At 42.7% G+C, this 27,356-nt stretch overlaps 1 protein-coding gene and 1 long non-coding RNA gene across 4 annotated transcripts; one reads left to right on the forward strand and one right to left on the reverse strand.

The window, feature by feature from the left end:
* Positions 1–128: 128 nt before the first annotated feature.
* LOC120026289 lies at positions 129–16,351 on the reverse strand. Its single transcript, XR_005473073.1, has 2 exons — positions 16,168–16,351; positions 129–315 (listed from the first exon to the last, which is right to left on the reverse strand). It is a non-coding gene; the product is annotated as an uncharacterized LOC120026289 (long non-coding RNA).
* Positions 11,693–26,952, forward strand: LOC120026288 (disabled homolog 2-like). Of its 3 annotated transcripts, XM_038971116.1 has the most exons (15): positions 11,693–11,900; positions 15,756–15,813; positions 18,983–19,253; positions 19,490–19,629; positions 19,783–19,881; positions 20,144–20,275; positions 20,358–20,438; positions 20,832–20,858; positions 20,947–20,997; positions 21,172–21,234; positions 22,087–22,689; positions 23,349–23,472; positions 23,699–24,361; positions 26,018–26,217; positions 26,309–26,952. In XM_038971116.1, the coding sequence occupies exons 3-15, from the start codon at positions 19,118–19,120 to the stop codon at positions 26,378–26,380; spliced, it is 2,391 nt and encodes a 796-aa protein (XP_038827044.1). In that variant the 5' UTR covers positions 11,693–11,900; positions 15,756–15,813; positions 18,983–19,117; the 3' UTR covers positions 26,381–26,952. The 3 variants fall into 3 exon arrangements, with proteins under 3 accessions (XP_038827044.1, XP_038827043.1, XP_038827045.1); XM_038971115.1 differs by lacking the exon at positions 15,756–15,813; XM_038971117.1 differs by lacking the exons at positions 15,756–15,813; positions 22,087–22,689.
* The last annotated feature ends 404 nt before the right edge of the window (positions 26,953–27,356 follow it).

A 27,356-nucleotide genomic window follows, 5' to 3' on the forward strand; every position in this document is an offset into this window, starting at 1 on the left:
TATGAAGTCAGACACCTTTGGTCATTCATAACACATACATAAAGGCTTAATTAATAATACCAACACAAATGTATTAACACTTATGGAATTATCACTATAACCTAAAATAAATAAACATCAAAGACAAGTTTAAACCATACATTCCCATTTTTTTCTCTTTTTTTAACAATACAAATACATTAAGTTAAAAAAAGTCCATCAATGCAGTTACATTGAACATTACGCAGGGCTGTTAATAGTGTAGCTTGTCCCTGAGCTGCAGATGAATCGTTCTTGCCTCTCTTCCTCATGGAGGTTTTGCATGTTGATTCCAACCTTAAAAGTAACAACAAAGAAAGTTAGCAGGTCTGTTAGGAAATGCCTTTGTCACACCATCTGGATAAGATTATTTCTGTGCTGTGCCAGAAATACTCTAAATGTGGAGATGGGAAACTCCATTTGATTCATTATATTATATTCCTCTCATTTACAAATCTCATGACATGACTATGAGAAGTGGCTGTATCTAGGGGGATTTTTATTTAGCGGAGCCTGCGAGCTAAATTTAATTAGCCATCTAACTAGCAATTGCTGTGTAGTCACCAAAATTATTTGAAATAACAATTGGGGTAATTATGTAATCTAACTCAACACTTAACTACTACAAACAAATTAATATTACAATAAATAAAAGTGGCCTTTTGATTTTGCGAACTCATCACATGCGCACTTTACTGTGCTACAGAAACACCATCAACCAAACAACAGTGCAGTGCATGCACACTAAATGAAAGGGCAACTACACTCAAAAATTAAAGTTTCTTCGATTTTTCCCAGACATTAAATGTCGTTCCCTGATGTGGTTTAAGTATTTTTGTGAACACAAAAATCTAATTTAGTTGTTTTTCTATTAAAAAGTAGGAAAAACAGAAAAGACTGGTGGGGAAACGAAACCTGGAAAAGCTAAATTGAGAAAACAACTGAATTTGGGCAAAAAACGAAATTGGGCCAAAAATATAAACTGATTTTAAAAGGCCCAACGAATGTCTTTTGTTGATGTCAGGTCCAATATTTGCTATGCACCCAACAGGGAAAGAGGTCAGGCCATCCTAGAAATGTTTTAGAGTAATATCATAAACACAATTTAGCAGACACTTATCCAAAGCAACTTAAAGTCATGTGTGCATAAATGTTTGCTTATGGGTGGTCCCGGGAATCGAACCCACTATCCTGGCATTGCAATGCTCTACCAAGATTCAGGACAAGGTTATAAATGCTTTATGAACCCTCCATTTAATATGATATATAAAGCCTTTATTAAGTGGTGCTTATGCCACGCTTTATAAAGCATAAGTTTATGTCACATTTTACATTAGTGGTTATGTCACACAGTTATGCTACATTTATGAACCCTTTATACCCTTTATGATTTGTGACACATTTATGTAGTGTTTATAAAGCCTTTATAAGCTGCACGTCATTTAAAGCAGTACCCCTGTATCATATGTGATGGGTTAACATAGCAGAAACGGGCTGATCCACTTCATTGAGCCTGATTGGGTGCGTCCAAAATGGCACCCTATTCCCTTTATAGTACACAAATCTTGACCAGAACACTTTTGACCCGGGCCAATAGGACTCTGGTCCAAAGTAGTGCACTATAGGGAATAGGGTGCCATTTGGGATGCAACGACTGGCTATGCATTCCAGAGGTGACAGGAAAAAAAGGAAAAGAGGTTCTTCCTTGGCTTGTCAATGATCTGGTTCAGAGAGGCTCTTCTCCCTATCTCCTCCTAAATAACACCCTCTGTCAGCAGAAGGACACAGGAAACCTAGCCAGGAAGGAAGGCTTTCCTCTGTCTTATTGTCTCCCCTGCTCTGCACAGCTCTGTCCCCTGAGGCTAATCTGGACATGCGCATCACAAGTTGACTCATAACCCGCAGTCACGGAGGTTATATATCCGCAGAGACCGCGGGTTATGAGTCAACCCGCGGATCACTAGTGGCGGGTTGAATAAAGAAATAATACCTTAAAAATCCATAAATGTAGCCTATTATAATTATATAATTATTGTGCAATTTATACCTATAGGCTACTTTGAGTTTTTTCTTTAATTATTTGAGGCTATCTGGCATTAGCGGGTAAGCCTAAAATGTAGGGCCTAACTGTATGAGTGCCAAAAAGCCTACACGCCAATTGCCAAATGCTTTTAGGAACGTGCAAAAAACATAGATCCAAGGAGGCAAAAAGGACAATGACAGAGTTTAATTCAATGAGATAAAAACTGCGAAATGGAGAGTTGAAAATAAAGAGAAGGGAGGTCCAGAAAAGTAATGTTTGGAAAATATTTGGTTGCGAGTTCAACTCTCATCATGGACAACTTTAGCAGTTTAGCTAATTAGCAACTTTCAACTACTTAGGAACAGGAGTGGAGAAACATGGTTTATTTTCTTCAGCGTCTTGAAATAATGCTTGTAAAGAGTGTGCTGAGAGTCGGGATGCAAGTTCAGGGAGTGAGTGTTATAATGAGTAAACACAACTAAATACAAAACAAGAAACACAAACAACGCACGGACAATACACTGGAACAGAAACAATAATGCCTGGGGAAGAAACCAAAGGGAGTGACATATATTGGGAAGATAATCAGGGAGGTGATGGAGTCCAGGTGAGTCTGATGATGCGCAGGTGCGCGTAACGATGGTGACAGGTGTGCACCATAACGAGCACATGACAATGCTACATGACAATGCTAATACACAGTTAGATACCATCTGTAGCCTAGAGGTGCTATCTTTATTAGTATCATAAATGCTGAAAGTAGGCTATTTCAAACACATAACATATGCATCCAAGCCCAACGGAAATCCTATCAGAATGTTGGGTCATTTTCACAGCTTTCTATTTACTTACAAATGATCAAACTGATGACATTTTGCACAGAAAATCATTCCCGTTTCTTTTGAGTTATTGCATTTTATCCCTGGTACCCATCTGTCTCTGCTCCAAGAAAGAAGCAGAGATGAAAGAGAACCACACAGAACAAAATTATAAAAGCAACATGTAAAGTGTTGGTTTCATGAGTTGAATTATTTTTCTCCAGAAATGTTCCATAAGCACAAAAAGCATATTACTCTCCCTGTTAGTGAGCATTTCTCCTTTGCCAAGATAATCCATCCACCTGACACGTGTGGCATATCAAGAAGCTGATTAAACAGCATGATCCTTACACTGATGCACCTTGTGCTGGGGACAATAAAAGGCCACTCTAAAATGTGCAATTTTAGAGTCAATGCCACAGATGTCTCAAATTTTTAGGGAGCATGCCATTGGCATGCTGACTGCAGGGATGTTCACCAAAGCTGGTGCCAGAAAATGTAATGTTAATTTCTCTACCAAAAGCAGCCTCCAATGTTGTTTTAGAGAATTTGGCAGTATGTCCAACCGGCCTCATAACCGCAGATCCAGGACCTCCACATCCGGCTTCTTCACCTGCGTGATCATCTGAGACCAGCCACCCGGACAGCTGGTGAAACTGTGGGTTTGCACAACCAAAGAATTTCTGCACAAACTGTCAAAACCAGTCTCAGGGAAGCTCCGCTTTCTTGACCTGACTGCAGTTCAGCATCGTAACTGACTTCAGTGGGGAAATGCTCACCTTCAATGGCCACTGGGACACTGGAGAAGTGTGCTCTTCAGGGATGAATCCCGGTTTCAAAGATACCAGGCAGATGGCAGACAGCATGTATCGCGTTGTGTGGGCGAGCTGTTTGCTGATGTCAACATTGTGAACAGAGTGCCCCGTGGTGGCAGTGGGGTTATGGTATGGGCAGCATAAGCTACGGACAACGAACACAAATGCATTTTATCGATGGAAATTTCAATGCACAGATATATTGTGACAAAATCCAGAGGCCCAAAGACGTGCCATTCATCCGCCACCATCAACTCATGTTTCTGCAAGATAATGCAAGGCCTCATGTCGCAAGGACCTGTACTCAATTCATGGAAGCTGAAAATGTCCCAGTTCTTTGATGGCCTGCATACTCACCAGACATATCACCCATTGAGCATGTTTGGGAGGCTCAGGATCGACGTGTACTACAGCCTGTTCCAGTTCCCGCCAATATCCAGCAACTTCGCACAGCCATTAAAGAGGACTGGGATGACATTCCATAGGCCACAATCAACAGCCTGATCAACTCAACAAGTATTTGAAGAGGTAAATGGTGGTCACACCAGATACTGACTGGTTTCCTGATCCACGCCATTACCTTTTTTTTTATGTACAGTTGAAGTCGGAAGTTTACATACACTTAGGTTGGCGCCATTAAAACTCGTTTAAACTCTGTGCATTGAAATTTTAAAAGTAGTTTTTCAACCACTCCACAAATTTCTTGTTAACAAACTATAGATTTGGGAAGTTGGTTAGGACATCTACTTTGTGTATGACACAAGTAATTTTTCCAACAGTTGTTTACATTCAGATTATTTCACTTATAATTCACTGTATCACAATTCCAGTGGGTCAGAAGTTTACATACACTAAGTTGACTGTGCCTTTAAACAGCTTGGAATATTCCAGAAAATGATGACATGGCTCTAGAAGCTTCTGATAGGCTAATTTACATAATTTGAGTCAATTGGAGGTGTACCTGTGGATGTTTTTCAAGGCCTACCTTCAAACTCAGTGCCTCTTTGCTTGACATCATGGGAAAATCAAAAGAAATCAGCCAAGACCTCAGAAAAAAAATGGTAAACCTCCACAAGTCTGGTTCATCCTTGGGATCAATTTCCAAACGCCTGAAGGAACCACATTCATCTGTACAAAAAATAGTATGCAAGTATAAACACCATGGGATCACGCAGCCGTCATACCGCTCAGGAAGGAGACGCATTCGGGCTCCTAGAGATGAACGTACTTTGGTGCGAAAAGTGCAAATCAATCCCAGAACAACAGCAAAGGACCTTGTGAAGATGCTGGAGGAAACAGGTACAAAAGTATCTATATCCACAGTAAAACGAGTCCTATGTCGACATAACCTGAAAGGCCGCTCAGCAAGGAAGAAGCCACTGCTCCAAAACCACCATAAAAAAACACACTATGGTTTGCAACTGCACATGGGGACAAAGACAGTACTTTTTGGAGAAATGTCCTCTGGTCTGATGAGACAAAAATAGAACTGTATGGCCATAATGACCATCGTTAAGTTTGGAGGAGAAAGGGGGATGCTTGCAAGCTGAAGAACTCCATCCCAACCGTGAAGCACGGGGGTGGCAGCATCATGTTGTGGGGGTGCTTTGCTGCACGAGGGACTGGTGCACTTTACAAAATAGATGGCTGCATGAGAAAGGAAAATTATGTGGATATATTGAAGCAACATCTCAAGACATCAGTCAGGAAGTTAAAGCTTGGTCGCAAATGGGTCTTCCAAATGGACAATGACCCCAAGCATACTTCCAAAGTTGTGGCAAATTGGCTTAAGGACAACAAAGTCAAGGTATTGGAGTGGCCATCACAACGCCCTGACCTCAATCCCATAGAAAATGTGTGGGCAGAACTGATAAAGCGTGTGCGAGAAAGGAGGCCTACAAACCTGACTCAGTTACACCAGCTCTGTCAGGAGGAATGGGCCAAAATTCACTCAACTTATTGTGGGAAGCTTGTGGAATGGCTACCCGAAACGTTTGACCCTAAAGTTAAACAATTTAAAGGCAATGCTACCAAATACTAATTGAGTGTATGTAAACTTCTGACCCACTGGGAATGTGATGAAAGAAATAAAAGCTGAAATAAATAATTCTCTCTACTATTGTTCTGACATTTCACATTCTTAAAATAAAGGTTAAATAAAACATAAATAAAAATATCTTTGAAATTGTTGCATGTTGTGTTAATCTTTTTGTTTAGTGTAGATTGAAGCATTCATTCTATGGATTTATGACATTCTGGTGAGCAAGGGCTTATTTAGTCTTCAAGGGCAACATATAATGACAGAAGAGAATCTGCATGTATCTAAATATAGACAAGTTAACTAACAAATAGCCTACAAACCGTTGTAAATTATAAGTAGGAACATATCTAAATCAGGCAACAACAAAACATCCTGCACAGGCACCCCCTGTCAAAAAATCGTCCCGCCTTCTCTGACTAGCCAAAATGGAGCCGGAGGAGATGGCTGCCGTTTTACGGGCTCCTGACTATTTTTGTGTGTTTTTTCGCGTTGTTTTTAACTTATTTTTTACATTAAGTTTCTGCCACCGTCTCTTATGACCGAAAATAACTTCTGGATATCAGAACAGCAATTACTGACCTCAAACTGGATGAAGATTTTTTCTTTAACGAGTCGGACTGCAGATACCTGACCGGGCCCAAATCCCCATCATGCGCAGGAAGAAAAGACGCTGACGCAGGAGACGCAGGTCCGGGTGCCTTGTGAGAATTTGTCGCCGAGTGCGTAACTCGCCTCTATCATCCGTCTTATTGACCAACGTACAATCATTGGAGAATAGACTGGATGACCTCTGTTCAAGACTATCCTACCAATGGGACATTAAAAACTATAATATCTTATGTTTCACCGAGTCGTGGCTGAACGACGACATAGATAATATATAGTTGGCTGGGTTCTGTGCATTGGCAAGACAGAACAGCTGCCTCCTGTAAGACAAGGGGTGGCGGTCTGTGTCTATTTGTCAATAACAGCTGGTGCGTGAAATCTAATATAAAGGAAGTCTCAAGGTTTTTCTCGCCTGAGGTAGAGTATCTCATGATAAGCTGTAGACCACATTATTTACCAAGAGTTTTCATTTATATTTTTAATAGCTTTCTATTTAGCACCGCAAACCGATGCTGGAACTAAGACTGCACTCAACGAGCTGTATACCGCCATAAGCAAACAAGAAAAGTATCATCCAGATGCGGCACTCCTAGTGGCTGGGGACTTTAATGCAGGGAAACTTAAATCCGTTTTACCTCATTTCTACCAGCATATTACATGTGCAACCAGAGGGGAAAAAACTCTAGACCATCTTTACTCCACACACAGAGACGCGTACAAAGCCCTCCCTCGCCCTCCATTTGGCAAATCTGACCATATTCTATCCTCCTGATTCCTGCTTACACGCAAAAACTAAAGCAGGAAATACCAGTGACTTGCTCAATATGGAAGTGGACAGATGACGCAGATGTTAAGCTACAGGACTGTTATGCTAGTACAGACTGGAATATGTTCCGGGATTCATCCGATGGCATTGAGGAGTACACCACATCAGTTACCGGCTTCATCAATAAGTGCATCGATGATAGTGACCGTACGTACATACCCACACCAGAAGCCGTAAATTACAGGCAACATCCGCACTGACCTAAAGAGTAGAACTTCCGCTTTCAAGGACCAGGACTCAAACCCAGACGCTTATAAGAAATCCAGCTATGCCCTCCGACGAACCATCAAACTTGCAAAGCGTCAATACAGGACTAAGATTGAATCCTACTACACCGGCTCCGACACTCCTCGGATGTGGCAGGGCTTGCAAACTATTACGGACTTCAAAGGGAAGCCAGCCGCAAGCTGCCAAGTGTCACAAGCCTACCAGACAAGCTAAATGACTTCTATGGTACTTCGAGGCAAGCAACACTGAAGCATGCATGAGAGCACCAGCTGTTCCTGACGAGTCTGTGAACACACTCGCCGTAGCCAATGTGAACAAAACCTTTAAACTGGTCAACATTCACAAAGCCGCAGGGCCAGACAGATTACCAGGACGTGTACTCCAAGAAAGCTCTGACCAACTGGCAAGTGTCTGCACTGACATTTTCAATCTGCCCCTGGCCGAGTCTGTAATACCTACATGTTTCAAGCAGACCACCATAGTCCCTGTGCCCAAGAACATCAAGGTAACCTGCCTAAATGACTACCGACCCGTAGCACTCACATCTGTAGCCATGAAGTGCTTTGAAAAGCTGGTCATGGCTCACATCAACACCATCATCCCAGAAACCCTAGACTCACTCCAATTTGCATACCGCCCAAACAGATCCACAGATGATGCAATCTCTATTGCAATCCACACTGCCCTTTCCCACCTGGATAAAAGGAACACCTACGTGAGAAGGCTGTTAATAGACTACAGCTCAGCATTCAACACCATAGTGCCCTCAAAGCTTATCAATAAGCTAAGGACCCTGGGACTAAACACCTCCCTCTGGACTTCCTGACCGGCTGCCCTAGATGGTAAGGGTAGGCAACAACACATCTGATACGCTGATCCTCAACACAGGGGCCCCTCAGGGGAGCGTGCTTAGTCCCCTCCTGTACTCCCTGTTCACCCATGACTGTGTGGCCAAGCACAACTCCAACACCATCATTAAGCTTGCTGACGACACAACAGTGGTAGGCCTGATCACCGACAACAATGAAACAGCCTATAGGGAGGAGGTCAGAGACCTGGCCGTGTGGTGTCAGGACAACAACCTCTCCCTCAACGTGATCAAGACAAAGAAGATGATTGTGGACTACAGGAAAAGGAGAGCCGAGCACGCCCCCATTCTCATCGATGGGGCTGCAGTAGAGCAGGTTGAGAGCTTCAAGTTCCTTGGTGTCCACATCACCAACAAACTGACATGGTCCAAGCACAGCAACACGGTAGTGAAGAGGGCACGACAATGCTTATTTTCCCTCAGGAGACTGAAAAGATTTGGCATGGGTCCTTAGATGCTCAAAAGTTTATACAGCTGCACCATCGAAAGCGTCCTGACTGGTTGCATCACCACCTGGTACGGCAACTGCTCGGCCTCCAACCGCAATTGCTACAGAGGTTAATGCGTACTGCCCAGTACATCACGGGGGCCAAGCTTCCTGCCACTATACCAGGCGGGGTCAGAGTAAGGCCCTAATAATTGCCAAAGAATCCAGCCACCCTAGTCATAAACTGTTCTCTCTGCTACCACACGGCAAGTGGCACCGGAGCGCCAAGTTTAGGTCCAAAAGGCTTCTTACCAGCTTTTACACCCAAGCCATGACTGCTGAACAGCTAATCAAATGGCTACCCAGACTATTTGCATTAACCCCCCCCCCCTTTTTTTTTACACTGCTGCTACTCGCTGTTTATTATCTATGCATAGTCACTTTACCCCTACCTACATGTACATATTACCTCAATTACCTGATTAACCTGTACCACACATTGACTAGCATATAGCCTCCTTATTTTTGCTCTTTTCTTTATTTTTTTTGGTAAATGTTTTCTTAACTCTTATTTTTCTTAACTGCAAGTAAGCATTACACAATAAGGTTGTAAGGTTGTATTCAGGGTATGTAACAAATAACATTTGATTTGATTTAGCCTATAGCACATTTTCTATATTATTGGGTTAGGATTGGGTGGCCTCAGATTTTAACTTAATCAATCATCACATATAGTCGGGCGTTGCGGATGGGTTATTAGCAGTTGCTGCAGGGTGCGGGTTAACAAACAGCTGACCACTAGCACACACCACACACATGCATGCAAACACACATGTGGAAGCACAAATGCATGAAAGTTTGCAAGCATGGACACATCCACTAACACATTCTACTGTCATCATTCCCATTGTGAACAATAGGTGTAAGGTTGAAAAGGAAATACCTTTGTCGTCCTCTTCTTTTTCCTCTGATGGAGGTTTTGACAAATGTTACTCTAAGCAGCATGTCTTACTGAAATATGTTCACTTACTGTAAATTGCATTTAAAATGTTTGTCTTTAGCCTACTATAAGCCTACTAAATCTGGGTCAAACAAACCTGGGGTAGTGCAGTGGGCAAAATATTTATTTTTTAATCTGCTGTAACGGCAGTCTAAGTCGTCCTCCTCCTCAGACGAGGAGAGGCGAGAAGGATCTGAGGACCAATGTGCAGCGTGGTAATTTTCCATTATTTAATTAACACAAAACAAGACACTATACAAAATGACAAAACAAACTGTCACAGTCCTAGCTGGTGCAGCCAAAACACAAAGACAGGAAACAACCACCCACAATCCCCAACACAAAACAAGCCACCTATATATGATTCTCAATCAGGGACAACGATTGACAGCTGTCTCTGATTGAGAATCATATTAGGCTGGACACAGAAACAGACTAACTAGACACACAACATAGAATTCCCACCCAGCTCACGTCCTGACCAACACTAAACAAGCAAAACACATAAGAACTCTGGTCAGGACGTTACATCTGCAAAGAACATCAGGAAATATCGGATCATGTTCTTATAGGCTTAGGCTACATAGATCCCATAGCTAAGTAATATGTCCCACCGATTTTTATAAAGCGGAAGGCAATACATACCAGGTTGAAAGTATTTTTGATGTGAGTTGTAAGAGCATAGTGATGCATGCAACTGCCCGACTAATATTGAAAATGCGCTGTAGGCTACAGTCAGAGACAGCAGAACGATTTTTTGACAGGGGGTGCAGGATATTATTTTTTACCTGATTTAGATATGTTTCTGCTTATAATTTCCAACATTTTGGTATGCTATTTGTTAATCAACTCGTCTATAATTAGATACATGCAGCTTCTCTTCTGTCATTATATGTTTCCCTAGAATACTAAACAAACCCTTGCTTCAGTGGAGTTCAAATAGGTAACGTTTGTTCTGTCATCTCTGCTTCTTTCGCAGACATTTGGGGACCGGGGAGAAAATGCAATAGCTTAACAAAAAAGAAATGGGAAATATTTTCGTTGCAAAATGTCCAAATGACATCAGTTTGACCGGTTGTAAGGACATAGAAAGCTGTGAGAACGAACCAACATGTTTCTGTGTCTGGTGCAAACTCATGTTTCATAAGATTTCAGTTGGGCTTGGATACATATTTTATGTGGTTGTATTAACTTACTATCAACTAATGATGCTGATAAAGATAACACCTCTACAGATGGCATCTAACGTTGCATTAGCATTCTCTCAAGATGCTGAAATAAATCAATCCAATTTCTCTCCATTTTGCCTACAGTTGGTGTATCAATTTACTGTAAGAAATGCTTAATTGTGATGGACTTAATATTATGGCTATGTGAGAGGTTATAGACTTACAGTCAGTGTCCAGATTTCAGTTTCCATTTAACTAATCTGCATAGTAGGCTACGGTTGAAGTGCCATATAGGCGCATTTGAACCAAATCTTTCTCAAACATTACTTTTCTGGCCCTCTCTTCTCTTTATTTTTAACTCTCCATTTTGCAGCTTTTCTCTTATCGAGTTAAACTCTGACATTGTCGTTATTGCCTCCAACATTCACTTTTCTCCCCATTCCCAAAAGCATTTGGTGATTGGCATATTTGGCGCGCATACAGTAAGGCCCTAAAGTTTAGGTTTATGCACTAATGCCAGAAAGGCTACATTTAGTTTTTATTTCATTATTTAAGGCTATCAATATAAATTACACAAGAATGATACATGTATGATACATTTATGGTTTTCTAATGTGTTGTTTAATCTTTATTCAACCCGCCCGCCATCCAACTGCCCTTCATCCACACAATATTTCATGACCCTAAACCCGTCGGACTGCAGGTTATGATGGATGAAATAATGGTGTAATAATGATGTCAATCATCCTATTGGTCTCATCATTGATTGGTGTAGTTGTGCGGCCTATACAGGCGCAACGTGCCTCCTGACGTTCTGGCGTGCTAGGGGTTAAATTGGGAGGTAGAAGGAGTCGCCAATTCACCACATAGCGGCGCGTTCTGGGGCACTTCTTAGCGGAAAACATCTGATTCCAACACGTCTCTGAAAAAGCGGTGTTTGATTCAACCTTCATAGAGGATAGGAGACGTGTCGACCGGTCTAGATAGCGTTTGAATAACATTCAGAACACTGGAAGACAAACCTCGAATATGAATAATTCTGTCTGGAGCGCTTGTTAACGGTACGTGACATCCACATTCTTTCGCATCCACAAATTCACAGGCAGGGAATGCTATTTGTGTTTCGCTGTCACGGAATGCTTCACTTTTAAAATAGAAAGTAATACATTTGGAATTATATTTTACATGCTGGATCAAACAAATCCAAGAAGCCCCCATGATTTTTCCATTAGATCCAGCTGTGCGCGCTATGCACACGTCGCTAAGGTAATGGTTTAGTGCTAGGTAATTGTGGGAGGTCGCTATTTTAGCTTTCTGAAAATATACTTCGGCTGAGTAAGATCTTTTTTTTTTTTTTCGGGACAACTTGTTGAATATTATATTTAAACTACGTTAAAATCATGTTTTGGGGACCTAAGATGTTTATCTGTTAAACAAGGCCGTCTTCATGGGCCTACCAAAATGGGTTATCATGGTCTCTTTGCATTGCGCAACCATATTTATCCTTATACTTATTTTCATAACTGGATATTTTCGTGTATATGAAATGCCATAGATAATTAGTCATATACTTCCAGCATTTGTTAGTATCCCTAGTAGACAGTTGTCTGGCGATGTCGGAATGTAGTCTTTGTAGCCTTGGCCACTGTCTGTATCCACAGTGGGTCTAGGCTGCAGTTGTGGTATTTCACCATCCTATTGAGTGTCTGATTCATGCCCTGATCTCCTCCAGATGTGCTGAATAGAACTTCACTTTTCCTTCTAATGAAGCAACACAACGCCCAGGATTGGGACATCTCTCTCCGTTTTTGCAGCCATTCTGTTAACTTAGTGTAAATCTTTTCTTAAAAAAAATATTTATTGTGTGTATGACTTCAGCTTAACTAGTTGAAGATGTCTGAAGAATCCAAAAGATGGTAGGCTTTCTTGATGTAGCTTAACCATCCAGTGTTTGGAAAGTTGGTCCCCTAGCAGGTTTAAAATGCCCAATTACAAATAACCATGCTGCTGGCTAGTCCTTCTCTCACCTTTTTTAAAGCTGTGGCATTGAGTATTCGCTCAGGAGATGCCAATGGTTTTTGTCTGTTCTTAGATAGGGGCAGTCTCTTCCTGCAGTTACTGTCAGGTTAGTTAGTCATGCTGACATTAAAGTTGTTTTAATTAGCTTTTTTCTGAAGTTGCTGACACAGCCTCTTATGGCAAAGTCACTGGGACTGTCAGTCCATGGTAGTTACTGAACAGCTAGCATCATGTGCCTAATGTAACCACCCCCCGAAAGGTAGTTCGCCTTTCAACCCTGGCTGACAGTATCCCAATAATCCTCTTCTTGCCCATTTACTTGGGATTTTGACTTGACACACAAACACTGTGGTGTGTTGTGATCCACAGATGACCCATTCAGTCACGTGGTGCTATCTGGGATCTGATTGGTTATCTAGTCAGTAATTTGGTTTGGAAAGGAAACCCTTTCTGCTTGTTATCTGATAACTTATCGGCTATTAGGAACATAATTGTTTCCTCTGTGGTAGAGACCCGGTAAACACACATGTAACGTGTGAGAACATTTACACTCAGTGACCGATGGGTCCAATGGTTATGTGTGTCTTAAAGTGGGGGGGTGCAATCAAACCCTGTCTCCAGCTATCATATGATGACTGGAAAACTATTCTAGTCATTTCTGTAGACCTTGAATGCACTTTGGCGTGTTCAAGGTCGACAAAAAAAATCTGCTCTCATAGCAGAAACAAATGCATGAACGTTTTATTGTCTTGGTGCTATCGCTCTTGTGATGCAAGCCATATAATACAAATGATTGCTGGCAAAGCGAGATTTGGCTGTGGTTTCGAGTGTGCGTGCAATTATAAACTTGATTTGCAAGAAGATATTAGATCAACATTTGCCACCGTAGCTCTGCAAAGCATGTCATCTGACTTTCACATGCTGAAATTAGTTTGGTTTAGAAGAGCTGCATACTTCTAATGGAAGTTTGTAAGTGTTATTACTTCACTGCTTTAGATGGTTAAAGGTGATATTGACACACAGGCCTGATGCACTAAATGTCCCCAAGAGCTTATTTCCTATCTTAATAGAATATGGACTAGTCCAATCGCTTGAGGACAACTGGGACTGAGGACAGTCATTATATAATCGTTTCATTTAAGGCTTTTCACCCTACTGAGTCTAGCCAAAGAAATGTGTACTGGGCTGGTTATGCATCCCCTGTAGTGGCTGGAACAGTCCTGAACAGGACAATGTGAAAATAAATATTCAAGCCAGTGTGGTTCAGGTTGGCACAGTAGTGTGAAAAAGGGTACTAAAGGAGCTGCCTTGACTATCGTTTAAACAGCTTCCAGTCTCCCACTGTAGTTTTATTGTTAACGTGTTTACCAGTCATCAGAGGGGAATTGTGCCGAGCTGGACTTTACCTGACGAGTCAAGTTAACGTTAACTACTCTTCAGCAGTCACTGTGCACTGGTTTTACAAGAGCTTGTGGACTGTCAGCTTTGTACTTGTTTTCAGGAAATGGACTGTTTGTTTTTATGAGTAACCCCCCCCCCCAGACTGACCCTGAGAGAGGACTACAAGAGGCCTCTATGTAGAATGGCGGGAATTCAACTGGAGCTGTGTCATACATGAGGTTCTTGGAAATGTTTTCTCTAAGCGCCGCGAGTAAGCGGGCGAGCAGTAGCCCGAGACTGCCGCGCAGAAGAAATATCAGCCCACTGAGAAAAGCACAAGATTGAAATTCACTTAACTTTCTAGCGTTAACAGGGAAAACTCTAGAAAGTTATCAACGTTTCCCTTCACTGTGGCAATTTGTGATCAAATCAACAGCCACTTTCAATGCAACATACCAAAAGTTACTATGCAAGAGAATTTGTTGTAGGCAGAACACATCGGAGTAGGATACTATTGCAATGACACGCACAACTCGGCCCGTACTCTACACAGACCTGTGCGGCATAACATGTACATTTTAGTCATCTAGCAGACGCTCTTATCCAGAGCGACTTACAGGCAATTCGGTTTAAATGCCTTGCTCAACCAATAAGAGCTGCAAAAAGCCTAAATGCAAATAGATCATTGCCATGATGCTTGTTTTGAGATCCAAGCGAGACCGGCATGTAGCCACGTGTGCTCATTTTGTTCATATCCTTTGTTAGTTGGAGTTATTCACCCAGTTTTAGATCATTTGTAGTCAGCAATAGGGGAGCGATTGCTTCATACAAGAGCACAAAACGTGTACATTTCTAGGCATCTTTGAAAAGCAAGTCTGGTAAAGAGCATTTATTTGTCTTAAAGGGGCAGTGTTGTATTTTGAGACGGGCTTGAACACCACATTGGCTTCTACTGGAGGCTGAATGATAGAACAGCTACTTCCTTGTAAAAATGTTAGGGGATTCATTTTCTCCATTGTTTTGATGGTAGGCCACTCTGGTAGGCCTACGTTGTGATGAAATAGCCGCAGAAGCCTAATTGGCTAAAGTTATAGCTGGAAGTTTGTGCGCAGCAGATCTGAAATTTGCTCAGTGCTGAAATTGAGGCAACGTTGGTTCTTGACCTTGTACGTCTCATTATTCCCGAGTTACACTCTATTTTGTAGAAATAGAGTTTAGCAGGCCTGTGTTCTCGATCCTGCCTCAGTCACATCCTTGGACATTACTATACATTGTCAATGAATACAAACGATTGACAAAGTTAGCAGCAGTCTGTTTCTCACTTTTTTTTAAAGGTTTTAGACTACAGTTGCTGAGGGTGGATTGCACGCTCTACTGTCATGTTGTCCTTTAGCTGTGTGTTATGAGATTACTGGAGCGTATGGCCAGTTTTAAACACCAACCAGGTAGCGTAAGATTAACTTCATTTAATAGCTCAACCTTTGTTCACTCCCAACCTTTGCTCTCCTCTGCCGTAGTCGAGGCTGATTTCCAGTAGCGAGGCGATCTACGCAGCATCTGCAAGTGCCCCTGAAGGTATGTGTCATATGGAAAATAAATGCTTGGCGTTTTAGCTGCTGAAATCAACCTGTGGTGGTTGTTATAATGTGCTGTTGTAGTGTTTCTCTTGTTCACTCTCAGAAAGAAGCCATTTTGTTCCCTAATCCAGCTGTGAGTGTTGATGGTTCCAGAGCTCTGTCTGTTGGCAGTCATGTCTCCTCTTGCAGTTTACAGTACTGGTCGACCACTGACTTTCTATTTTACTGTAGGCTACTCTGTCTGTGCTCGGTTTCTGTCTTTGTTTGTCATGAAGGGCCTAGTTACAGCTGTGATGGTGTTAGTAATAATGAACTGTGGCTATAGTTGTTAATAGCAAATGTTGTCTCTTACCATAACCAGAGGACCAAGTTGCACACAGATGGACAGTGTGGTGGTACCCAGCTGTCTTTTAGCCTCAGATAGGAAGTCACACTCAGCTTGGGTCACCCTAAGAAGCTGTCACTACGTTCTCTAAAACCAGAATAGCTGAGTGTTCCTTTAACATAATATCTTGGTGTTCCATGGCTCGCTCTGCCTCTTACGGTCTTCACTGTACTGAAAGAGGAGCAATGTTAATCACAATGGATTATACTCGAGCATTTTTTCCTGAAGTACAGTGCCTTGCAAAAGTATTCATCCCCCTTGGTGTTTTTCCTATTTTTTTTGTTGCATTACAACCTGTAATTTAAATTGATTTTTATTTGGATTTCATGTAATGGGCATACACATAGTCCAAGTTGTTGAAGTGAAATTTAAAAAAAAAGAAGGAAAAAAAAGGGGGGGAAATAACTAAATGTAAAAGTGGTGCGTGCATATGTATTCACCCCCTTTGAAGAGCAAGGAGCTCTTCAAACAGGTCAGGGACAAAGTTGTGAAGTGCAGGGTTGGGTTATTAAAAAAAATCTGAAAGTTTGAACATCCCACGGAGCACCATTAAATCCATTATTAAAAAATATGGCACCACAACAAACCTGCCAAGACGCCCACCAAAACTCATGGACCAGGCAAGGAGGGCATTAATCAGAGGCCAAAGAGAACCCTGAAGGAGCTGCAAAGCTCCACAGCGGAGATTGGATTATCTGTCGATAGGACCACTTTAAGCCGTACACTCCACAGAGCTGGGTTTTATGGAAGAGTGGCCAGAAATTCCATTGTTTTAAAGAAAAAAATTAGCGAACACGTTTGGTGTTTGCCAAAAGGCATGTGGGAGACTTTTCAAACATATGTAAGAAGGTACTTACAGACTTACAGATGAGACTAAAATTGAGCTTTTTGGCCATCAAGGAAAACGCTATGTTTGGTGCAAACCCATCACCCCGAGAACACCATCCCCACAGTGAAACGTGGTGGCAGCATGCTGTGGGGATGGTTTTAATCGGCAGGGACTGGGAAACTGGTCAGAATTGAAGGAATGATGGATGGCGCTAAATACAGGGAATTTCTTAAGAAGCCTGTTTCAGTCTTCCAGAGATTTGAGACTGGGATGGAGGTTCACCTTCCAGCAGGACAATGACTCTAAGCATACTGCTAAAACAACACTTGAGTGGTTTAAGGGTAAGTATTTAAATGCCTTGGAATGGCCTAGTCAAATCCCAGACCTCAATCCAATTGAGGATCTGTGGTATGACTTAAAGATTGCTGTACACCAGCGGAACCCATCCAACTTGAAGGAGCTGGAGCACTTTTGCCTTGAAGAATGGGCAAAAATCCCAGTGGCTAGATGTGCCAAGCTTATAGACACCCCAAGAGACTTGCAGCTGTAATTGCTGAGAAAGGTGGCACTTTGATTTGGGGGGGGGGTGAATAGTTTTCTGTATTGTCCTAATTCTTGTTTTTCATAAAATACATTTTGCTTTTTCAAAGTGGTAGGCATGTTGCGTATCAAATGATCAAATGATACAACCCCCCCCCCCCAAAAAAAATCTATTTTAATTCCAGGTTGTAAGTCAACAAAATAGGAAGAATGCCAAGGGGGTTGAATACTTTCTCAAGCCACTGTAGGTTACATGGAACAGCTTTAATTTGAACACCCAGCCTGTCATCCTAAGATCTTTATGACAGCCTAGAGTTGGAATGGACAGGGCCTCTGCCCTATGTGAATCACATGACTGACAGGATGCACTGTTCGAAGGAGGAAGTGTGTGTCCCTGGCTAGTTGCGCAGCTGTTTCTGATGCCCTCCAGGTGTTCCTTTCCCGCACACATTGTCTTAATTAAAGACCCCACAGAGTTTAATCACCTCCCATCCCTACATGCATGGCTATCAATGGGTTACAGCAAGGCTACAATAAGGGTCAAAATGATGTGTGGTTAGTAAGAACGAGGTACTGGGTCATGGCTCCTCATTGTGGATCATTATAGGGATATTATTTTTTACGATGCTCACAAAACCTTTTAGGGGACAATTTCAGGTAGCGGAAGCCAGCAGAAGCTGTTAATCTTTAAAATGTTTGGAGCTGTAATGTCTTTTTGTTATCATTCTTTTATCACAAATGTTTTTGTAAACAAGTTTGTTTTGATGTGAAATCTAATTTCCTACTTTATATTAATTTTCCAAAAGCTTAAAGTAATTGTCCAGTGTTTCCTGATTTCTATGAAATATGACCTATAATTAGTAATATGAGTGATACTTTTCTTCCTGAAAAAATGTTAATTAAAAGATTCACTATGCAGAAATCGCCCTTTTTCCCGGTTGCTCAAATTCTAGTTTGCCTTTTTTCCGTTTCGGACAAAACAAGGAAGTGTTGTGTAGAGGATCATTGTACCATCTAAACCACTGTGAAATATATTTTCCATAACTGAAAATCGAGTATTTTGAAGCTGTTGTAAAAAACTTTAGAATGGGAAGCATAGAAATAGCGCACATAGAACAGATCTACCACTTCGTAGACACGCTTTCAATGAGTGGCAGATCTGACACACTTCTATGTGAATATTGCCGCTTTATGTTAGAAACTGCTTTTTGTGTGGCCATATGCCTTTCATTAAAAATATTAACGCGATTAGACTGCTGATATTTAATTTGTAATTTTATGCTTTGACCATACGAGTCAACAACATTGTTTGGGTTCGAGTTAACAGAATATTAACTTAAGTGACATTTTCGCTGGACAGTTTAACATCGGAGTGTAGTTTCATTGTATTTCTCACACCATCTCCTCCTACAGGCACATAACGGAGCATGTGCTAGTACTGAGCCTCTTTGCTGAGTCGACCCCCACCCCCCCCTGGCCTGAACAAGGAGCTGCCGTTTGATTTGGTTTACCTGTCCCGACTCCAGTAAGGCTAGCCCCTACCCCACCATGTCTACTGAAGTGGAGAGCGTTGCACCTGTGGTCCCGGCTGCCCCCTCCAGCACCCCCGCCTCCACAACCAGCCCTCCCACCACACCCTCCACAGCACCAGCCAAGACCCCCTTTAAGAAAGAGAAGAAGAAAGGTACTATATGCAAGGGGCCTCTCCCTCTTTCCCCACGTAAGGGATTTGGTGTTATGGGCAGAACATACTTTTTCTGAGTTGTCAGACTTGACCTTTGGTCTAGTTTTACATCTTGCTTTCCATGCGTTTTGTGGTGTGATGGTTGAGGCTACGTCATGAGTAATAGATGGCATTCTCAACCAGACAAAGTGACAATTGATCCAATTAATCACTTTTCTCTCCTTCCCTTTGCCCAGCTCCAGAGAAGACTGATGAGTACCTGCTGTCAAGGTTCCAGGGTGATGGTGTGCGGTACAAGGCCAAGCTGATCGGCATCGACTATGTCCCAGAAGCCCGAGGGGACAAGATGAGCCAGGACTCCATGATGAAACTCAAGGTACCAGATATTAGGATGCAGACGCTACAGTACACGTTAGTAAAGAGCAAATTGAATGTGATTTTTGTTAGTCTGTTTTCTATGGTAATTTCTCTCTGGGTGTGCAGATGGTGATGAGCTGTGTGTTAGTATGTGGTTGTGTTGTCTTTGCAGGGCATGGCAATAGCTTCTCGGTCCCAGGGCAAACACAAGCAAAGGATCTGGGTCAACATATCCATGTCAGGCATCAAGATCATTGATGAGAAAACAGGGGTGAGAACAACTGTTTGACGTTCTAATCCAACGTTCATCCCTCTGTTCCTCTATCTAAATCATGTCTCAGTGGCTGGGGAGTATCAACTTTACTACCAAGCTTTACAACTACAATTCCTATAGTAGAGAAATTTTCACAAGGTAAGCACAGGACATGATCTCAGTCGAGTAGATTCTATGTTGGCCTAAATGCAAGTGTTTATATTATTAGGTTATTGAAGACGGACTGTTTTTAAAATCAGTTCTCTCCTCTCCCTCTCAGGTGATAGAACACGAGCACATAGTGAATAAGATCTCATTCATCGCCAGAGACGTAACGGATAACAGGGCCTTTGGCTACGTGTGTGGGGCCGAGGGACAGCACCAGTTCTTCGCCATAAAGACTGGCCAGCAGGTAAGACGCACAGGGACACGCGTAGATTGTTGAAAGTAGTTGATTGTCTGACTGTTTCTCCATTCATCTCCTCTCCATATAGGCAGAGCCCCTGGTCATTGACCTAAAGGATCTATTCCAGGTCATCTTCAACATGAAGAAGAAGTCCGAGGCCTCACAGAAGGTAAATGACTACGGTGGGGTTTGTGATCAGAGTTGTTCAGTAGGGCATACCATAGAAAAACATATTTTCAACAGAAAAGTACAATTTGTATGTTCTGGTAGTACAGCCCTGTTTCCAAACATTTTTCTCCCTACTGAACATGATCCAGGTATTTAAAAACAAAACAAATGGGGGGGGGGGTTGCTGACTGGACAGAGGTCACGTGACTGATGTTTGTAGTCAACACTGCCCCCTAGTGCTTCATTAGTCCTGCACCACGAACCATGCTTTCATTGCAATACCAATGAGATGACTCATCGCACACAAGTGGCATCCAACAAGTAAATGGAGAACATATTACATTCCTCCAATGGGAATATTCACCATGTTTCTCCTCTTGCGCTTTCTTTTCAGGATGGGAGTAATAATGCAGTAGTTGAGGTAAGTGCCTGTGTATGTTGACTAACTATAAGCTTCATCTGCAACGTACTGCATACTTGACCTCCTACTGTTGTGTTTTCATTTACAGAATGGCGGTGATGCCTTGCTCAGTATCGATGGCCAGGCTGGCACTGCCAAAGTAAGTGTTTTAAGATATTGGAATCATACATGTAAAAAAAGTGCAAAGTGGATGCAGAAGAGGATTCTCCAGGCACAAGTATCTACTAGTAGATGTTCTGTGGTGGTGTCGCGTCTCATTGTATGATACATCCAGTATTTTTAAGATGCTTCAAATGGATATGTTTTTGTTTAGGAGGTGCAACAGCTGGATTTGTTTGGCGATATGTCCACCCCTCCAGACATCCACTCTCCTACAGTAAGTCAGCCCGCTGTTGGGTTCACTGGATGTGCACACATTATGGGAATATTTTTTTTCTGGGAATATACTCATAATGTGAAACGGCCTAAGTGCTAGAGCTGGGGGAGATGCTCATAACATACTTTACACATGGATAGGGCCAATGGTTGGCAGTTATGTTATGCCATGCTTATCTTCGAAGTAAACTTTTTGGACAGAACGGACAACAACAAATGACCTTGCTGGTATTTTATTTTCAATATTGGAGGCTTTTTGCACCCTTTCCTATTCCTAACAAGGATCTTTCCCCCCCCAATTTTATAATCAGGTGGCTTTGACTACTCAAGCTCTGGTAAAGTTCCTCTCAGGTGCTAGCTAGCTCAGTCCTACCCTTGACCATAGATGTTTTGTTCTGCCTTGTGGATGTATCCCAGTCTTTCGCCCCAAACCATAGCTTAACTGCGTAACTTCACCCCTTAAACCAATCACACCATCTTATGTCATACAGGGCTCTCAACTCAACTCTGTAAAGGGCTGTCTGTAATAAGTGTGTTTATTAACTTGAGGTAGTTTTGATGGATTACAAAGGTCAAATCCTGGCTATATCTTAAATGGCAACGCATTCCAAATAATGCTTGTAATCCCTCAGACACAAAGGCGGGTGCCTTGACAAAGCACATTCCTACAGTTGAGTTTCTGAATCCTGTTTAAATGTTTGTTTAGCTATCACCACTGTTGCTTTATCAATCAAACCGTCTTGTCATGTCATTTTGTTATTCATTTAGCTGTGTTAACAGTTGCTTCTCTCTTTCAGCGCAACAGATTTTTATTTTTTTCTCTCTCCCTCTCGTTCCCTCCCTTGATAACCAGGAGACTAATGATATTCTATTGCTGGATCTGTCTGCCGAGGTTGACAGCAATCAGAACTGTATAAAGGGAAATCCCTTCACTTCCTGTGCACCTAACCCTTGGGGCACCCCCCAGACAGAGAACCCCTTCTCCTCCACGTTTGGCTTCTTTCCAACCCCAGACACTGACCCTTTCGGCAATGACCCTCTTGCCCAATCAGCACCCCCCAATTCTCTGATCTCAGCCCCCTCCACCAATCACAACCAAGAAAGCTCTGTTCACTTATTGGGTAGGCCAATCGGGAACGGCGTTGGTCTTAACGAAGACTCTGACAACTTCGGTCAGCAGTTGAGCGGGTTGTCCAATAAGAACATGATCCTGGCTCTCAGTAATGGCCAGTGGCCACTAGGGGGAGTGATGACAGAAGAGAGCAGGGTCCCTGTTCCTGTGCACTCACCACAGAACCCCTTTCTTGACATTTCTGGGAAAAGCCCACTCCTTTGTAATGGCGTGATGTTCGATCCACAACCCCCTGCCCCTGTGGGTGCTAGCAAGGATGGTTCGGTTGTGATAAGCCCCCCTCCACAGAGCACTAAGGCTGGACGAGGTCGGAGGAGTGCCAAGGTGAAGCTCCATAGAGGTCCTATGATGTTGCTGCATGTCTGAGAATGAGTCTGTCTGCACACCACCTCCCCAAACCATAATTGGTCTTCTAACAACAACCCCCTTTCACAGCACTGGGATACCATGCTGGCATATTCTATTCCTACAGGTAGCATTGCACTGTGTTTTGTCTTTACCAACATGGTTTTGGTACAAGGATGTTAGGGTTGGTGTTTTTGTCTCTGGGGATACAACTGGAACTGGTATGGGTTTCTAACATAACTGCATGTAAGTGGTGCTCACATGGCTTCTCTAACCTGCTTGTCCCTGGAGATTAACAACCTCTCTGCTTGACTGTAACCGCTATGCTTATCTCCTGTTGCTATCTATTTATATGTTCCTTGTCTTAACATTCATGCTTCAGTGAGATGTGGAGGTAAGTGTTGGTGTTTGTCTTTTTAAGTATTATTAGAGATGTTTTTTTTTTAAAGGTTATCATATTAATGTGAATACGGTATATAAGTATGATAGTTTTTCAACCGCATTATCATCCATATAAACCTTGTCATTAATTCAGTGCTCACTACAGTTTTCCCTTGTTTACTGGCCCTCGATGGATAGTCAATGGTTCAATATCCCTGTAGTAAATTTGGTTGGCTTATTTGCGGTTTGACCACCAGTCTCCTCCTGCCAATGATCTGTTTGGGACCGACCCATATGCTGCTCTCAGTCAGCCTGACTGCTCATCTGCCTCTGATGACCTCTTCAACAGTCCGACCACCACCTCTCCCATAGCAGCTCTGGGTAAGACTAGTGGGGTCATTGGCTCCAAATAGTGAGAACCCATGTTGTGTTAAAGCAAAACAATTGGCTTGTTTAAATCGGCATTGGCGCAAATCATCCTTTAGCTATGCTGCGTTTGAGGCAAACTAGATGGCGTTTTAAGTTCTGTTCAGTCTACCTATTGTACCTAAATGAAAAGTTCACCTTATCACCCTCTTCTCTCCCCTGGTCTTCCTCTTTCCTCCAGGAGCATTGCAGTTGGGTCCCCCTTCAGTCACCATTCATGGGACAGCCACATTACCGTGGGGAGTCCAAGCACCAGGACCTTCCATGTTCACCATGCCAGGAGGGGTAACACTCCACAACCCCCAGACCACCTTCCCCCAGCCATCTGCCTTCGGTGCCCTTCCCATACCCCCGGCACCCTGGGGCCAGCAGGCTCCATCCCCGTATGGGGCCCAGCCGGTCACCCAGGCTTGGGGACAGCCTGCTCCTGCAGGGCCCATGGTTGCACCTGGCTGGGGCCAGCCTCCCATGGCTAACCCCTTCCAACCCAGCCCTTATGCCATGATGGGAGGCCCTCCACAGGGTATGCCACAAGGTCCACCCCGGCCCCCACCCCGGCCCCCAGTCAAGGAGGCCCCAGCTAAGGTAGAACCCAGTGCCTTCACGGCTCTGGACCCCCTGGGAGGGGAGAAGGAGAAGAAGAGTGGGAAGGACATGTTCAAGGACTTCCAGATTGCCAAACCTCCAGCCATCCCGGCCAGGAAGGGGGAGCAGGCTCCTGGAGCCGCCCCCAGCACTAATGGGGATGGTGCATTTGCCCAGTACTTCTCCAGCAAAGTGGGCATGCTCCAGGAGGTTGCGGATCACGACGACTTTGAAATTCAGAGTCAGATTTCAGCGGATGGTAATGGTGGTTATTTGGAATTTCAAAATCCTATCAAATCTATAGGAGATTATCCCCAATACCTATTTATCATCTAGCCCCAGCAAATATCAAGTCTAAGTTAAATAAAAATTTCTGTCACATGCGCCAAATACAACGGGTGTAGACCTTACTGTGTAATGCTTGCTTAGGAGCCCTTTCCAACGATGCAGTTTAAAAAAAACATGGTCCGGTACCGTTTTCCCAGACGGTAGCACAGTGAAGTCTATGGCTTGGGTTACAGGATGGTTTTTGATGTACAGTACCAGTCAAAAGTTTGGACACCTACTCATTCAAGGCTTTTTTTCTTTTATTGACTATTTGCTACATTGTAGAATAATAGTGAAGACAAACTATGAAACAACACATGGAATCATGTATTTAAGATTCTAAGTAGCCACTCTTTGCCTTGATGACAGCTTTGCACACTCTTGGCATTCAATTGACCAGCTTCACCTGGAATGCTTTTCCAACAGTCTTGAAGGAGTTCCCTCATGCTGAGCACTTGTTGGCTGCTTTTCCTTCACTCTGTGGTCCAAACTATCCAAATTGGGTTGAGGTTGGGTGATTGTGGAGGCTAGGTCATCTGATGCAGCACTCCATCACTCTCTTAGTCAAATAGCCCTTACACAGCCTGGAGTTGTGTTGGGTCATTGTCCTGTTGAAAACAAATGATAGTCCCACTAAGCGCAAACCAGATGGGATGGCGTATTGCCGCTGAATAAATAAATCACCAGCAAAGCACCATCACACCTTCATGGTGGGAACCACACATACGGAGATCATCCGTTCACCTACTCTGTCTCACAAAGACATGGAGGTGGTCATTAGACCAAAGGACAGATTTCCACGTCTAATGTCCATTGCTCGTGTTTCTTGGCCCAAGCTAGTCTTCTTATTGGTGTCCTGTAGTAGTTTCTTTGCAGCAATTCGACCATGAAGGCCTGATTTTACAGTCTCTGAACAGTTGATTTTGAAATATGGCTGTTACTTGAACTCTGAAGCATTTATTTGGGCTGCAATTTCTGAGGCTGGTAACTATAATGAACTTATCCTCTGTAGCAGAGGTGTAACTGAGTCGTCCTTTCCTGCGCTTGATGGTTTTTGCGACTGCACTTGAACTTTTAAAGTTCTTGACATTTTCTGGATTGACTGACCTTCAAGTAATGATTGCCTGTTACTTTTTTTTTGATCTGTTCTTGCCATAATATAGCCCTATTTGGTGAAAGACCAAGTCCATCTTCTGTTTACCACACCTACCAACTGATTAGCTCAAATGCATTAAGAAGGAAAGAAATTCCACAGATTACCTCTTAACAAGGCACACCTGTTAATTTAAATGCATTACAGATGACTACCTCATGAAGCTGGTTGAGAGAATGCCAAGAGTGTGCAAAGCTGTCATCAAGGAAAAGGGTGGCTACTTTGAAGATTCTAAAATATAAAATATATTTTGATTTAACACTTTTTTTTTACTATATGATTCCAAATGTGTTATTTCATAGTTTTGATGTCTAAACTATTATTCTACAACGTAAAAATAGAAACCCTTGAATTGTGTGTCCAAACTTTTGACTGGTATTGTATCTGTGAAATGGATTTATTTTTAATCCACCTGATTCTTTCCTGGCTCTTTAGACTCACCCAAACCAGCCCCATGGCAAGCTACTCCCATGTCTTCTGCAGCGGCCCCCGTTCCAGGGCTCCTGGATGCCTTTGCCCCAAATCCTGCCCCAGGCCTGGCTCCAACAGCAGCAACAGGTCTCAACCAGAGCCTATTTGATGATGCATTTGGCACTGCAACTCCTAATGCCTTTGGAGCACCACTCCTAGCAATGGTATGGAAACAGACTCGTATCTCAATGAATCCTATCAAACTCCAATCAATTGATGATAACGTACTGCTTTGTATCACTGTTTTTACGACAGAACACTCCTGTTGCCCAGACCACTGGCGGCTCGGATCCCTTCGGAGACCCCTTTGGAAACCCCTTTGCCTAAGTGACATCCTGCCCATCAGTTCCGGATAATAAGCAGCAAAGCTCTACGACCAAATAAGATCTTCAGAACCAGCTGCTACAACAAGCGCCAGACAATCCACATGATTGCGTCTTTTAGCCCCTGCTCCAATGCACATACAGTAACTCCTCACCTGCCGTTTTTGATGTGAGTTACTTAGCTTCCCCCAAACCACCTTCACTTTAAAGATGCATTCCAGAAATGTGTAACTTTTCCTGATCCCACATATAAATACAGTAATGTACACACTTAAGGGGATAAAACCGGTTTTCAGCAAACTTGAAGATGAGTGCAAACTTCCTGGAGTAGGCCAATTCAAGGAGTTGGTCTGTGCCTTTAAGTAAATCAGGTGATGCATGAGCTGGAGGACTTTAATGTATGTCTTGCCCAATCAGTAGTAGTAGTTTTTGTTTCTGTTCCCAACTCACTTAGCTTTTCAGTGCCACTGAATGAAATGTATTGTAATGAAATTATTCTCGTAAGGGAGGAACATGGATGGATGGAAGGCCCTGCAAATACTCTAATGTTTATTAAACACAAATTTCTTTCATTGATCTTTGTCTGTCGTGTCTTAGATTCTTCTCGGGGAAATCTTGTTATGGGGATTATTACTGTATCCCTAGACTACTCACCTTAGGATGCTAAAACAGGGTAACATTCATATGTGTGTTTTATTGTAGGCCACTCGAACAAGTTTTCATAGACATGTACTTGTGTGGGGTGCAATGTTTCATTCCACCTATGAAATAACATTTACTAACAGTTACTGAGTTGTGTAAGTGGACCTGGATCTTCAGAATCTAAAACTGCGAAAAGGCTGAATTCATTCATGTGCAATTTTGGTTGCTAATACATACTTGCCTTATCCAAATAAGCCTATAGATACTTTGGTAATGATTCACCTAATGAGTGCAGACTGTAAAGCACCTGGTTAAATGTAAGACAATCCTAGGTTACT

The sequence above is a fragment of the Salvelinus namaycush genome, chromosome 31, assembly GCF_016432855.1.
Source record: "Salvelinus namaycush isolate Seneca chromosome 31, SaNama_1.0, whole genome shotgun sequence".
In the NCBI taxonomy this organism is placed as follows: Eukaryota; Metazoa; Chordata; class Actinopteri; order Salmoniformes; family Salmonidae; genus Salvelinus; species Salvelinus namaycush.